The sequence below is a fragment of the Ictalurus punctatus genome, chromosome 20 (assembly GCF_001660625.3).
Source record: "Ictalurus punctatus breed USDA103 chromosome 20, Coco_2.0, whole genome shotgun sequence".
In the NCBI taxonomy this organism is placed as follows: Eukaryota; Metazoa; Chordata; class Actinopteri; order Siluriformes; family Ictaluridae; genus Ictalurus; species Ictalurus punctatus.
This window is the reverse complement of record NC_030435.2, coordinates 5,988,833-6,000,884: the sequence shown is the minus strand read 5'-3', so window position 1 is coordinate 6,000,884 and position 12,052 is coordinate 5,988,833. Positions and strand designations below refer to the sequence as shown.

Sequence of the window (12,052 nt, the reverse complement as noted above, 5' to 3'; positions counted from 1 at the left end):
ATATTTTTTTACGTTTATTTACTTCCGGTCAGAAATGCCATGTTCTTCCTTATGCTTCGTAGCCATCATGTATGATGAAATTACTAGCATGCTAGTGGCAGCAGAGGTACCTAGGTTATGTGTTTACAGCCAAAGTTTACAGTGCAGTCCACGACTCCTGCATGGATAAACAGAGGCGTCCTTTAATAGCCTGGTATAGTAAAATAATCAGTGGCAGGATGATGTGATGTGACCCAACACAAAGCATGTTCCAAAGTGTTTTACTCCTCAGTGGTAACTCTTTTTTATTATTATTATTATTATTATTATTATTATTTTAATTAAATATTTATTAAAGAACATACTCTGTTCATAGGTTAAATCAAGTCAAATGTTGAATGTCCATGAAAGAGCTTATTTCCTGCTAGCATTTGTGTTAAAACAGCTTTAAATTTTCATTCTCTCACTGACCTTTAATGTTATTTTTTTATCCCCTTGTAGTTAATTAGACAAAACATTCAGCTTATGTTCTCGAGAAACCAAAAAGCACTATATACAAACCCACTGGAGACTCCTTTCATAAATGCATCAATTAGTACATCACCGTAACGGCAGTACATGTGTCTGCTGTTTCTGTAGAAATGAGAACATATTAGAACATATGCATTAATATAAACCTGTATCAAGAATACATAATGATGTAAGAATAAAGTGTAGAGGCAAATGTGCTTGTTTTACCTGATCATAATGTGGATTACTGTATCTGTCACTCCGCTAAATGTGTGCACTTGTTAAATGTCGACTGCAAATGGACTGTTAAATGCACTTTTTCTTCCAGAGATGCACGTAACATGGCAAGGGACGTACAGACTGCTTTCTACGAGATAGCCGAGGAGCTCGGTGGCATGACCCGCACCCAGGCAACAGAGTACATCAAGAAACTGATGACCAAGGGACGCTACTCGCAGGACGTCTGGAGTTAAAGAGCCTCCCACATTTCTTCATATGTCCTTTGAATTTGTAGTGTTTTGCAGGACTGCTTTAAAATCAATATTTTTGGAACTCGGTAAAGGAAAAATACAGGCGCACAGACATTTAACCCCCTCAATGAAGTTCATAGCAGGTGCTCATTTTCTGACTCTTGTCTCAAGATTTACTCAGTGTACATAGGTATAATTTCATACTGTGTGTTGTAACATTTCGACCCAAGTATTCATTTTAACATATGTAATAGTAATGTCAACAATGCAGTTCACATGCTGTTCTCTTATTATATTGTAGTGTTGGTGGAGAGCTACTGAATGTAGTCTTCAATCTTATGCATAGACTTTATATGTGGAGTCAAATGAATACTAATTTGCAGTAGAAAATAACTTATGTGGCCTGTTATTACCCCCAATCATCAGGGGGCAAACTGGTTTAATTGCCGAAGAGGTGGTGATGATAATGATGGCCCAGTTAGTTAGACCTATGCACTTGATGCAATTTGTAATGTAGCCTTAAAAGGCTGTGCTTTACATAATCAAGTGTATAAGAATCAATAACGGGCATCAAATAATGTAGAATATTCTTTCGATTTTATTGCAAAAATCATTTCTTACTGGGGTTTTTTTTCCCTTTTAGTTTATTTTCAACTTTGATCTGAATATTTAAACCTTTTTAGCTGCCTCAATTTATTTTTTTTCCATTTGAATCTTGTAGCATTACATCGTGAAAATGTGTATCATGTCAGTTATGTGTGAATAACAATGTGTACGGTTTAAGTAGGACATTCCAAGCTAGCGTTTTAATGTAATCGATACAAATGCTTTCCCTCACTGCTTGAGAAAATGTCAGAGCTATTCTTAACCTAATTTCTAAACATCCACTTGCAAAATTCAAGGGACTGTCTGTGTTTGTTTACTAGTCAACATGTGCCTTATGGAAAGCATTTCTTGCCTTGTCATTATAACTGAAATTTGCAGATCAGCATTATTGCTTATGATGAATGCATTATTTTGGAAGAGAACATGTTAATGTAAATGCGAACAGTTGCTGTTACTTATTTTTGTCAGCATCATGCAGTTTTATATGCAACTAATGTTTCATAGAGTACTGCTATTTAAGCATGTCTTTTTAAATTAATAAAATTGAGAATTAATTTCATTCAGCATCTCTCGTCCTTTTGTGGAAAAAAAAATTATAATAATGATTGTTATTTCCATTTTTATTTACAACAGTAAAATTGAATTTGTTGCATCAGAGCTCCAGGGTCCCATGTTGGATCCTGAATTTTTGTTACTATGTGTGTGTGTGTTTCTGTGCATGTTATACCCATGTCTGCATGGGTTTCCTATCTCTCTCTCTCTCTCTCTCTCTCTCTCTCTCTCTCTCTCTCTCTCTCTCTCTCTCTCTCTCTCTCTCTCTCTCTCTCTCTCTCTCTCTCTGTGTGTGTGTGTACGTGTGTGTGTACATACATATGTACGTACGTACGTACGTACATACATATGTACGTACGTACGTACGTACATGTGTGTATGGTCCTGCGATTAACTCAAGTCTCATCCAGGGTTTATTCACATTTCATCCCAGTGTTCCCAGGACAAGCCATGACCCTGACAAAGATAAAGTGGTTACTTCAAGTTAGTGAAGTAATTATTCATATTCAAATTATGTATTCATGGTTCCCTCAATGAACTGTAGCTCCCCAGTGCCTGCAGCACTCATGCAGCCTGAGACCATGACACTCCCACCACCGTGCTTGACTGTAGGCAAGACACACTTGTCTTTCTACTCCTCACCTGGTTGCCGCCACACACGCTTGACACCATCTGAACCAAGAAAGTTTATCTTGGTCTCATCAGACGACAGGACATGGTTCCAGTAATCCATGTCCTTAGTCTGCTTGTCTTCAGAAAACTGCGGGCTTTCTTGTGCATCATCTTTAGAAGAGGTTTCCTTCTGGGACGACAGCCATGCAGACCAATTTGATGAAGTGTGTGGCGTATGGTCTGAGCACTGACAGGCTGACCTCCCACCCCTTCAACCTCTGCAGCAATGCTGGCAGCACTCATACATCTATTTCCCAAAGACAACCTCTGGATACGATGCTGAGAACGTGCACTCGACTTCTTTGGTCGACCATGGCGAGGCTTGTTCTGAGTAGAACCTGTCCTGTTAAACAGCTGTATGGTCTTGGCCACCGTGCTGCAGCTCAGTGTCAGGGTCTTGGCAATCTTCTTATAGCATAGGCCATCTTTATGTAGAGCAACAATTCTTTTTTTTCAGATCCTCAGAGAGTTCTTTGCCATGAGGTGCTATGTTGAACTTCCAGTGACCAGTATGAGGGAGTGTGAGGGTGATGACACCAAATTTAACACACCTGCTCCCCATTCACACTTGACACCCTGTAACACTAACAAGTCACATGACACCAGGGAGGGGAAATGGCTAATTGGGCCCGATATGGACATTTTCACTTAAGGGTGTACTCACTTTGTTGCCAGTGGTTTAGACATTAATGGCTGTGTGTTGAGTTATTTTGAGGGGACGGCAAATTTACACTGTTACACAAGCTGTACACTCACTACTTTACATTGTAGCAAAGTGTCATTTCTTCAGTGTTGTCACATGAAAAGATGTAATCAAATATTTACAAAAATGTGAGGGGTGTAGTGTGTGTATTTTATATATATATATATAATTTACATACGTGCGTGTGTATATACATAATATAAATATACACACACACACACACACACACACATATATATATATATATATATATATATATATATATATATATATATATATATATATATATATATATATATATAATGTGTGTGTGTGTGTGTGTATATATATATATATATATATACACACACACACACAAAAGGTGTGCATCATACCTGACACCTAGGTGAACACTTTCCAGTTGGTTTTGTGACTGTAAGTCGTTCCCTTCAACTGCTATTGAGCTTTAAATAATGGCATAGTTTGTGTATGGGCCCATTCTGCAGTGAAATTGATGTCTAATTTAAATGTGATTTAATAGCTCATTTTAATATCAATAATCTAAAAGGTGTGCATCATACCTGACACCTAGATGGACACTTTCCAGTTGGTTATATGACTGTGAGTCATTCCCTTCGAATGCTATTGAGCTTTAAATAATGGCATATTTTGTGTATGAGCCCATGCAGTAATAAAATACATGGCAATATTTATATATGATTTAATAGTTTATTTTTGCTAATTATCAAAAATCTAAAAGGTGTGCATCATACCTGATACCTAGATGAGCACTTTACAGTTGGTTGTGTGACTGTAAGTCATTCCATTCAAATGCTATTGAAGTTAGAAACGTGTATAACAATGTCGTATGAAACTTTAGAGACGGTCCCTTAATTTACGCATTTCTGCGAATATCGAACATCCAACGGCAAACCAACTTTATTCCAGTTATTCAAAAATGTAACATTCAGTGATGTGGTCTCCCTCAGTGATAGTACCTGTATTGTTACAAACCATATTACTGGTAAACATAAACTGACCAAAAAAACGTAAACTACTTATTGTAGCTTTAATAAGGGCGCAAATAAGACGTAAATATAAATGTGATGCTTTGAAATGATTACTACACGTTAGCATGAGCCACTAGATGTTATGCTTGCCAACCGGAGGGGAAAATCACGTGACCGTTTTACGAAAAAGGCGCTAAGACTGTACCATTTTCCAGTTGGGTATATTCATTCACATAACAATATAATAGAAATGTTTTGAGGTTGTTGTTTTTTGTTTTTTTTGCATAATTTTACGTGCACACATGAAATGGCATTTATTGCGTTTGAGTAGTGCCGTTGATTTTTCCCATGAAGTTGTTTATTTTGAAAATGAAAACGCATTCATGGATCAGATGACTTGGTATTTCCCGACAGCAGGTCACAGTTCATAAATACTGCAGTGTGCGCTCTGGCTCTGTCGCTAGAGGGTTTTAACGTGAAATCGGACGCGGAGGAGTATCAGTTTTAATTTTATACGGAAATATGGCTTCTGGTGAGATATATTTTAATATTTATAAATCGTCATACCGTTATGCGCTGTATTACTCTGATTAGCACAAAAAAATATTATTCGTGAGCTTAAAAAAAGCAGTTTGAAAATAATCGACGGCTAGCTTGTTAGCAAAGGCGGAGCCGTCGGCCTCGTGTAGCTTAGCTATCTAATGCTTTAAATGGCGCGTTTCTTATTAGGATAAATATATGGTCTAAATTGAAATTTAATGTTTATTTTTGCTTCTAATCTAATGTCTAACAGACCACCATGATTTTAATGTTAGACGTATGCACACTGTAGCTTTGTATTAATGTGTGTCGCCGCCATTTTTTTTGTTCTGCGGCGTGGTGTTCTTTTATATTAACTGGTTAATTAACACCGCTGACTGAAGCCGAAAGCGCTTTGGTGCCAGATGTCCCTTTTTTCTCAGAAAGGTGTACTACGTACGACACAAACTCAAGGCTATTGAGCGGACTATATGGGGATTTCTGTATGTACGCGAAATGCGGTCACTTTATCCGGCTAGCTTGCTAAAGCTTTAGCGGAAGCCATTAGGCCTCCGCCTTCTCCTCGGCCTTAAACAGGTACAGCGAGTTTTTTTCAGGAACTGGCGTATATGTAGATGTTATGAGGTTTGGTATTCGCTGTTAATCTAACCTGTGGATGATGATGATTTATTATTATTATTATTATTATTATTATTATTATTATTATTTCGTTTTCTCTTTCCTAGATTCAGGCTATGGGCAGCCTGGAGCCCCACAAAGGCAAGTAGTGATCTTTTTTTATTCTTCTTTTTTTTTTTCTTGCTGTTAGGAATGCAATGTTAAGTATTTTTTGTCAAATTAACATCTAACAACAAGGACCTTTACCTAACTTGTATTACAGCTTGCAAGTTTCCCATAAATCCATATTTATTTATTTATTTATACATAGCATGTTCTCTATTATATACTGTGATTAACTTGTTGCTCTCCTCCTGAACTTTATAGCTATGGATCTTATGGTGGATCCCAGGGCTATCAACATGGTGCACAGGTAAGATCCAAAAATCACTGGTGCAATCATGTCTCTGGTATTTATGGCTTGTTTAAGTTTTAATGCTAGTGTTCATACATGTCCATCTTTCTCCTTTAGGGTTATGGTCAAGGTAATGGCGGCAGCTCATATGGTGGACAGAGTTACGAAGGTTATGGACAGTCAGGTATTTTATAAAAGTGGTCTTGTCACAAGGCTTTATTATGATGTAGTTTTCTTTCTATATTTTCTTTCTACTCTTCTTTGTTCTGCTTTGCAGACAGTTACAGTCAGTCATCACAAGGCTACTCTGGCTACGGACAGCAGCAGCAGAGCTATGAAGGTTACGGGCAGCCGAGCACCGATGCTTCGTCGGGGTAAGACGGTTTAGTTGTTAGATATTTGTTTAAAGTGTGTGGTGTCATTTTTAAGTTGAGCTGAACTTTTACTGTACTCCTTATAACTGATTTGTCTCTCTCAAGTTATGGAGACAAGCCTTATGGACAGCAGGGTTCTTATGGACAGCAAGGTTCATATGGGCAGCAGTCTGAAGCAGGACCTGGCCAGTCTGGGGGCTCATACGGCGGTCCGTCAGGAGGTTATGGAAGGCGAAATGAGGGTAAAGCCCACTTGTATCGTGTATATTCTTTGTAAATAGTCATGCATTATAGGTCGTCTCTTAAATTATAGAATACTGGTTGGTTTTAGATACTTCCGTGTATGTGAGAACACGTGCAATTTGGTTTCTAAAGTTGCAGAATGTCCCAGATTTATAATGGCATGTTAATGATTGTCCTGTTGGAACTAAACTCTTTCTCCTTGTTTTCAGGTGATAGCAGGCGATATGGTGGTGGTGATGAAGGAGGCGACAGGTCTGAGGGGTACAGGGGAAGAGGGCGTGGAGGTTATGAGCGTGGAGGCTATGAACGTGGGGGTTATGATCGTGGTGGCTTCGACCGAGGTGGAAGAGGAGGTGGTCCGCCCTCCGGTGTGGGGTAAGTCTGAAAGCCTCCCCTCCCCCTCTTCCCCAAACAGGTACCGTTACCTAGTTCTGCTTGATGGAAGTGCACAAATCTTCATCTAATGGTAGATAATGCCATAATTTCATCAGTCACATGTGCTTAAGCTGTTCTGAGTATGGCATGGCTATGGCCATGTTATTTTTTTCCACTTCAGTCAATACATCAGCTTGGCCAGAAAAAGTATTGGTAGGTTACTACACTGCCTTACTTTTGTCACAGCACTGTTTGTGATGCATTACATTTACTACTGGTATTGATCCAGCATAAACAATATTTAGTGGGCTAGTTGGTTTGGAAATGTGTTGTAGGCATTATTTTGGGTGAGGGGACACCCTTGTGGCTGGACACAGAATGTAACTGCCTGATACTAGTGCAAGAATTTACAATCCGTTTATATAAAAGGTTTTAAAAACGGCAGATTACAGGATTCGCTCAAAATGCAGGTTGTTGCAGCATTCTCTGAGCTGCCTGTTGACTTGTTAATGGTGACGGCCTAAGATGACCATTTCTGGTTAGGTCAATTTGACACTTAAACTAAAGGGCGGTGAATAAAACATTGTGTTAAACAAAACCGTTTCAAGACAGCTTCAGCATTTTTTGTTGACTTTGATTCTGTAGAGCCCACTTAAACCAGATTTAAGTTCATATTCTTTCCTCTTTCCCATTAAGCAACATGTTCTGTAGTTTGAGTTGCTTTCGGGGTGTTTTTTTTTTTTTTTTTTTTTTGGGGGGTTTTGTTTTTCTAATTTTTTTTTTAAATTTATTCCCTTTCCCCTTCATTTTTAGGGGAGCTGAAACAAGTGGCCCTATTAGAAGTATAATAGTTTTTTAAAAAACATTGCCTTTAAATGGGTCTCAATAAGCAAGTAATTTCGCTATTGCAGTTCTGGCAGCCCATAAACACTTTGAAAGCCCTGTGTTTTGGAGAATGTGTTCAGGATATTTAATGCTGCAGAAGCACAAATTCATCATTCAGTTATTCCCCATAGTACGGTGTAATTGAAGTGTTGTATTTTCTTTTAAACATGGAGTCGAATGCTTTTGTTTTAACATGGTCTACATTTTATACTACAGGTATCAAAGTGAATGAAATTAAACTTGGACCTCAACCATTGGAGCTCATATAAGCACTCAATGGAAGAAAATAAAGTGCACTCGACTCGAGTGCCTCAGCTTAGTGTGTAGAAATCTAAATTTAGACTCATTCCTGCTATGATGGAGCTAGGAGGGTATCCTCCAATGCTCTGCTCGGTTTTGGCTAAGAAGAGCAATAAATACTAACCCAGTTCATTCACCCAATTCTAAATTGGAAGAAAGTAAAAATGTCTCTCGATTTTTTTTCAATTATTGTCACTTGCACTATTGGCGCAACTCTTTAGCCAGTGTATTCATGAACGGGAGACATTGCCTGTTGATTAAACTTGAACCATGACAGGATACAATGCACATAAGTGGGGGAGTCTTGAGCTCCCAGGTTGCGACAAAGGAAAGCCATCATATCTTCCATTTTTCCTCTGCAGTGGTGGTGACCGTGGTGGCTACAAAAATTACGGTGGTAAGTGATGAGCATCAGAACTGTCTCAGTTGGGGAAAATGAAGAGAAAAAGATTAACTGGCAAAAGAACAGTGAACTCTTGACAGCCACCTTTTTGGACTGACAAAAAAAACCCAAATATCACCCGCCATTGTTAGGTTTTCCTTTCTGGTAAATGCTGTTGGGTTAAAATGTAATGGCTCATTTTACTGGTAATGGTATTGTTGCATGAGGACTTTTGATTTAAAATAAATAAATGCCAGCGTTCTGGATGCCAGCTGTGCCAATGGCGAAGAAGGAGCATATGGCTTTAGCAGAAGATTTATAAGGGGGTTTATAATTAATGCACACGAACATTTGTGGTATTACAAGGTGTTGACAAAGGATCCAGCCATTTGATGAAACCTGGTGTATAGCTGTCAAAAGTCAAGTATATCCTTGTAGACACTTTTTATTTTATTTTTTTTTTCCATAGATGTTGAATAACTTGTGGAGATTAATATCTAAGTGGCTCATGACTTTCCCTTGCCTTTCCTGTCTTCCTGTTTTTCAGGACCCAGAGATTATGGTCAAAGGGATGATTCAGGTAAGGAGCGTATATGTATGTTGGCCTGCTTCTGTGTGTCCTTTAAAGGGTGAGATCAGATGTATTGATTAAGACTTGTCTTTTGTAGGTGAAGAACAGGACAACTCTGACAACAACACAATCTTTGTCCAAGGCCTTGGAGAGGAGGTCACAACTCATGAAGTTGCTGAATTCTTCAAACAGATTGGAATTATTAAGGCAGGTTTCATGAATAGATTGCCTGATGCCCCTTAAGCTTTCTAATACAATTCCACTTAGCATGACTTTATTCCTTTCTCTCTCTCTCTCTCTCTCTCTCTCTCTCTCCCCCCCCCCCCCCCCCCCCCAGTTGAATAAAAAGACTGGCAAACCTATGATTAACCTGTACACTGACAAAGCCACTGGTAGACTGAAGGGTGAAGCAACAGTCTCATTTGATGACCCTCCTTCTGCAAAGGCTGCCATTGACTGGTTTGACGGTCAGTTGAAGTGATTTGATTATGGTATCTGCTTACAGAGCCACAATTGTATGCTGATTTTGTTTTAACCCAGTCCTATGAATGCCAGGCAAGGAGTTCAATGGAAAGCCCATTAAGGTGTCCTTTGCCACCAGACGGGCAGAGTTCTCCCAAAGAGGAGGAGGAGGTGGGGGAGGAGGGGGAGGAGGGAGAGGACGTGGAGGTACTTAAAAAATTTTTTATTTATTTTATTTGTATGTAAAAGGAAGTGTTCCTTATTGCTGCTAAAACCAGATGAGTAAATACAGTGGTTTTGCTTTTTTGAGGTAGTAAGTACAAGGGTAACACTTATTCTCCTCTAAGGTTTCAGAGGTCGAGGAAGCTTTGGTGGAGGTCCCAGTTTTGACGTTAAAGGTGGAGACTGGCTTTGTCCCAACAGGTGAATGGATTTGAAGCTAAAAGTAAAGCTTAAACTACTTCTGGTAACAGATAGCGTCTCTATGCCTCATGGTTTCCATGGCGGGCGGGGGTGTCATTGTGTAGCTGTTTTGATGTCCAAACATCCATGCTGAGCCAAGCCATATGCCATCAGTGTTTTGTGGCCATTGTTGTATTTCATTTTGAAGGACACAAATATGGCTGCACTGTATCCTTTGGTGGTATTGTGACAAACATCCACATGGTGCAATACTAGAACACTAGGGGGCAATAAAGCACTAAGCTATTTGGTTTATCTTGACATGTTTTCTCTATAAAACTAATTCAAACACCTTAAAGGTATGCTTTGTGTCCCGATTAGGAGTTTCTAGATTACATGTTAAGCACTTTCAGGTTGTTGTATGGGATGGTTTTTTTTTTTTTTTTTTTTTAAATGATTTCTTAATAGAAGCAAAGCTTGTTTTGTCTGTATTTTTGACCTCCATGGTGCATGGCTGAATATTTGCCATAAATCTTGTCTGACAATCAGTTTGCATGTCTGTATGGACGTGATGTTTTAGTTGTTGCATGCTTTATAGTAGATGCGAAGCAGCAGTGAGCAGTTTAGTTGCAGGTCTAGTCATTGACATGACATGTTAATTTTGTGGTGATCTTGGAGGAAAAATGATCGATTTTTTTTTTTTTTTTTTTTTTTTCCCCTTATGTAGCTCTTGTGGAAACATGAACTTTGCCAGGAGATTTGAATGCAACAAATGTGGTACACCAAAACCTGGAGACAGTTTTGGAGGTTAGTCGGAATGACTGAAATGTTGTACCTTGGTTGGCGGTGGACAGTGTTGTCTTATGCCTTTTACTATGAAGTACTTTAATTTTCTATGCAAAATTTTTTGCCTTCTGCTTTCCCCTTAGACCGTGGCGGTAGAGGAGGCTTTGGTGGTGACCGTGGTGGTTTCAGAGGTGGAAGAGGCGGTTTCAGAGGTGGAGACCGTGGTGGTTACGGTGGTGGAGATCGTGGGGGCTATGGTGGTGGATACAAGATGGGAGGAAGGTAAATTGATTACCAGTTTTATCCTTGTATTAGAACGGAGCGAAGCTGCTTGATTCCTGTGAGCATAGGGTACATGTGGCATTTTTGAGCATAGGACCCCTGTATTAAGTTGGGGGTTCTCAGATATTGCTAAAGATGCCCTTCAACTGTAATTTTCAAAAAGCTTTTTTTTTTTTTTTTTTTTTGTTCTTTTTTTAACTTTACCTGTTTCTCTTATAGAGGGGAGCACAGAGAGGAAAGAAGAGACCGGCCCTACTAAAGGATTAGAGTGGACTTCACTCTGGAGGGGGGGGGGGTTTAATATGGGGAATAAAGAAAAGGTGGGGTCCATTTTTCCACACTCTGCATCACTTTTTCACCGAAGCGTCTTGTGTCTTGCATCCAGTGGCTGGTTTGTCCAGTAGGATCACTTTCCATCTACTGTTAAAGGACTCTGGCTGGAAATTATGGGGAACATGAAAGGGGAGGGAGGGGTGGGGTGGGGGTGTTGGAGGTGATTTGCTATTTTTGTTACTTTTAATTTTCCTGACTTGGTAGAATTCACGTTTAGTGTATGGTAGACATGTTAAGTGTATCATTTTGTTGGGGTTTTTTTTTTTTTTGTAAAACTGAAATGATCTGTTTTACTTGGGACTTTCCTTGTTCAAAGTGATATTAAACCTGATTCTAATCTTACTGTGTGGCCTTTCTTTGGTTATCTGAGCTTTGTTAGCATGTTTAGATAAGGAAAACCTATTGGTCACGTCGGACACCAGAGCTACAATCTTATTTTGAAAACCAGACAACACTTTTCTGTAATGAATTAACATCAGAATGTTGCATGATTGAATGTTGAGGTTTTATGTGATTTATTAACAGCAATGTGCAGCAGTACTTCTATCCTTTCTCTGGAAGATCTCCGACCTGCATGAGCAGCTGTGTTATAGTTGGGAGCAGTGCCAACCTCTGGCCTAGAGC

General features: G+C 39.1%; 2 protein-coding genes across 6 annotated transcripts in view; both read left to right on the top strand.

Moving 5' to 3' along the window:
- The window catches only part of porb (P450 (cytochrome) oxidoreductase b), a 34,909-nt gene extending 32,785 nt beyond the window's left edge, over positions 1-2,124 (top strand). For both annotated transcript variants that reach the window (XM_017495971.3, XM_017495972.1), the window contains one exon: positions 818-2,124. In XM_017495971.3, coding sequence (XP_017351460.1) covers positions 818-962 — 145 coding nt within the window. In that variant the 3' untranslated portion in view covers positions 963-2,124. The remainder of the gene's footprint in view (positions 1-817) is intronic.
- A 2,752-nt stretch (positions 2,125-4,876) lies between these two features.
- Positions 4,877-11,770, top strand: taf15 (TAF15 RNA polymerase II, TATA box binding protein (TBP)-associated factor). 4 transcript variants are annotated; one of them, XM_053673532.1, is made up of 16 exons: positions 4,878-5,013; positions 5,747-5,780; positions 6,006-6,051; positions 6,151-6,163; positions 6,311-6,407; positions 6,513-6,649; positions 6,860-7,025; positions 8,573-8,607; positions 9,140-9,172; positions 9,261-9,370; positions 9,501-9,630; positions 9,719-9,832; positions 9,973-10,048; positions 10,755-10,834; positions 10,957-11,095; positions 11,315-11,770. In XM_053673532.1, exons 1-16 carry the CDS (start codon positions 5,004-5,006, stop codon positions 11,352-11,354), a joined length of 1,260 nt encoding a protein of 419 aa, XP_053529507.1. In that variant the 5' UTR covers positions 4,878-5,003; the 3' UTR covers positions 11,355-11,770. The 4 variants fall into 4 exon arrangements, with proteins under 4 accessions (XP_053529508.1, XP_053529506.1, XP_053529507.1 ...); XM_053673530.1 differs by having other exon boundaries at positions 6,151-6,217; XM_053673533.1 differs by lacking the exon at positions 8,573-8,607 and having other exon boundaries at positions 4,877-5,013.
- Positions 11,771-12,052: the final 282 nt, after the last annotated feature.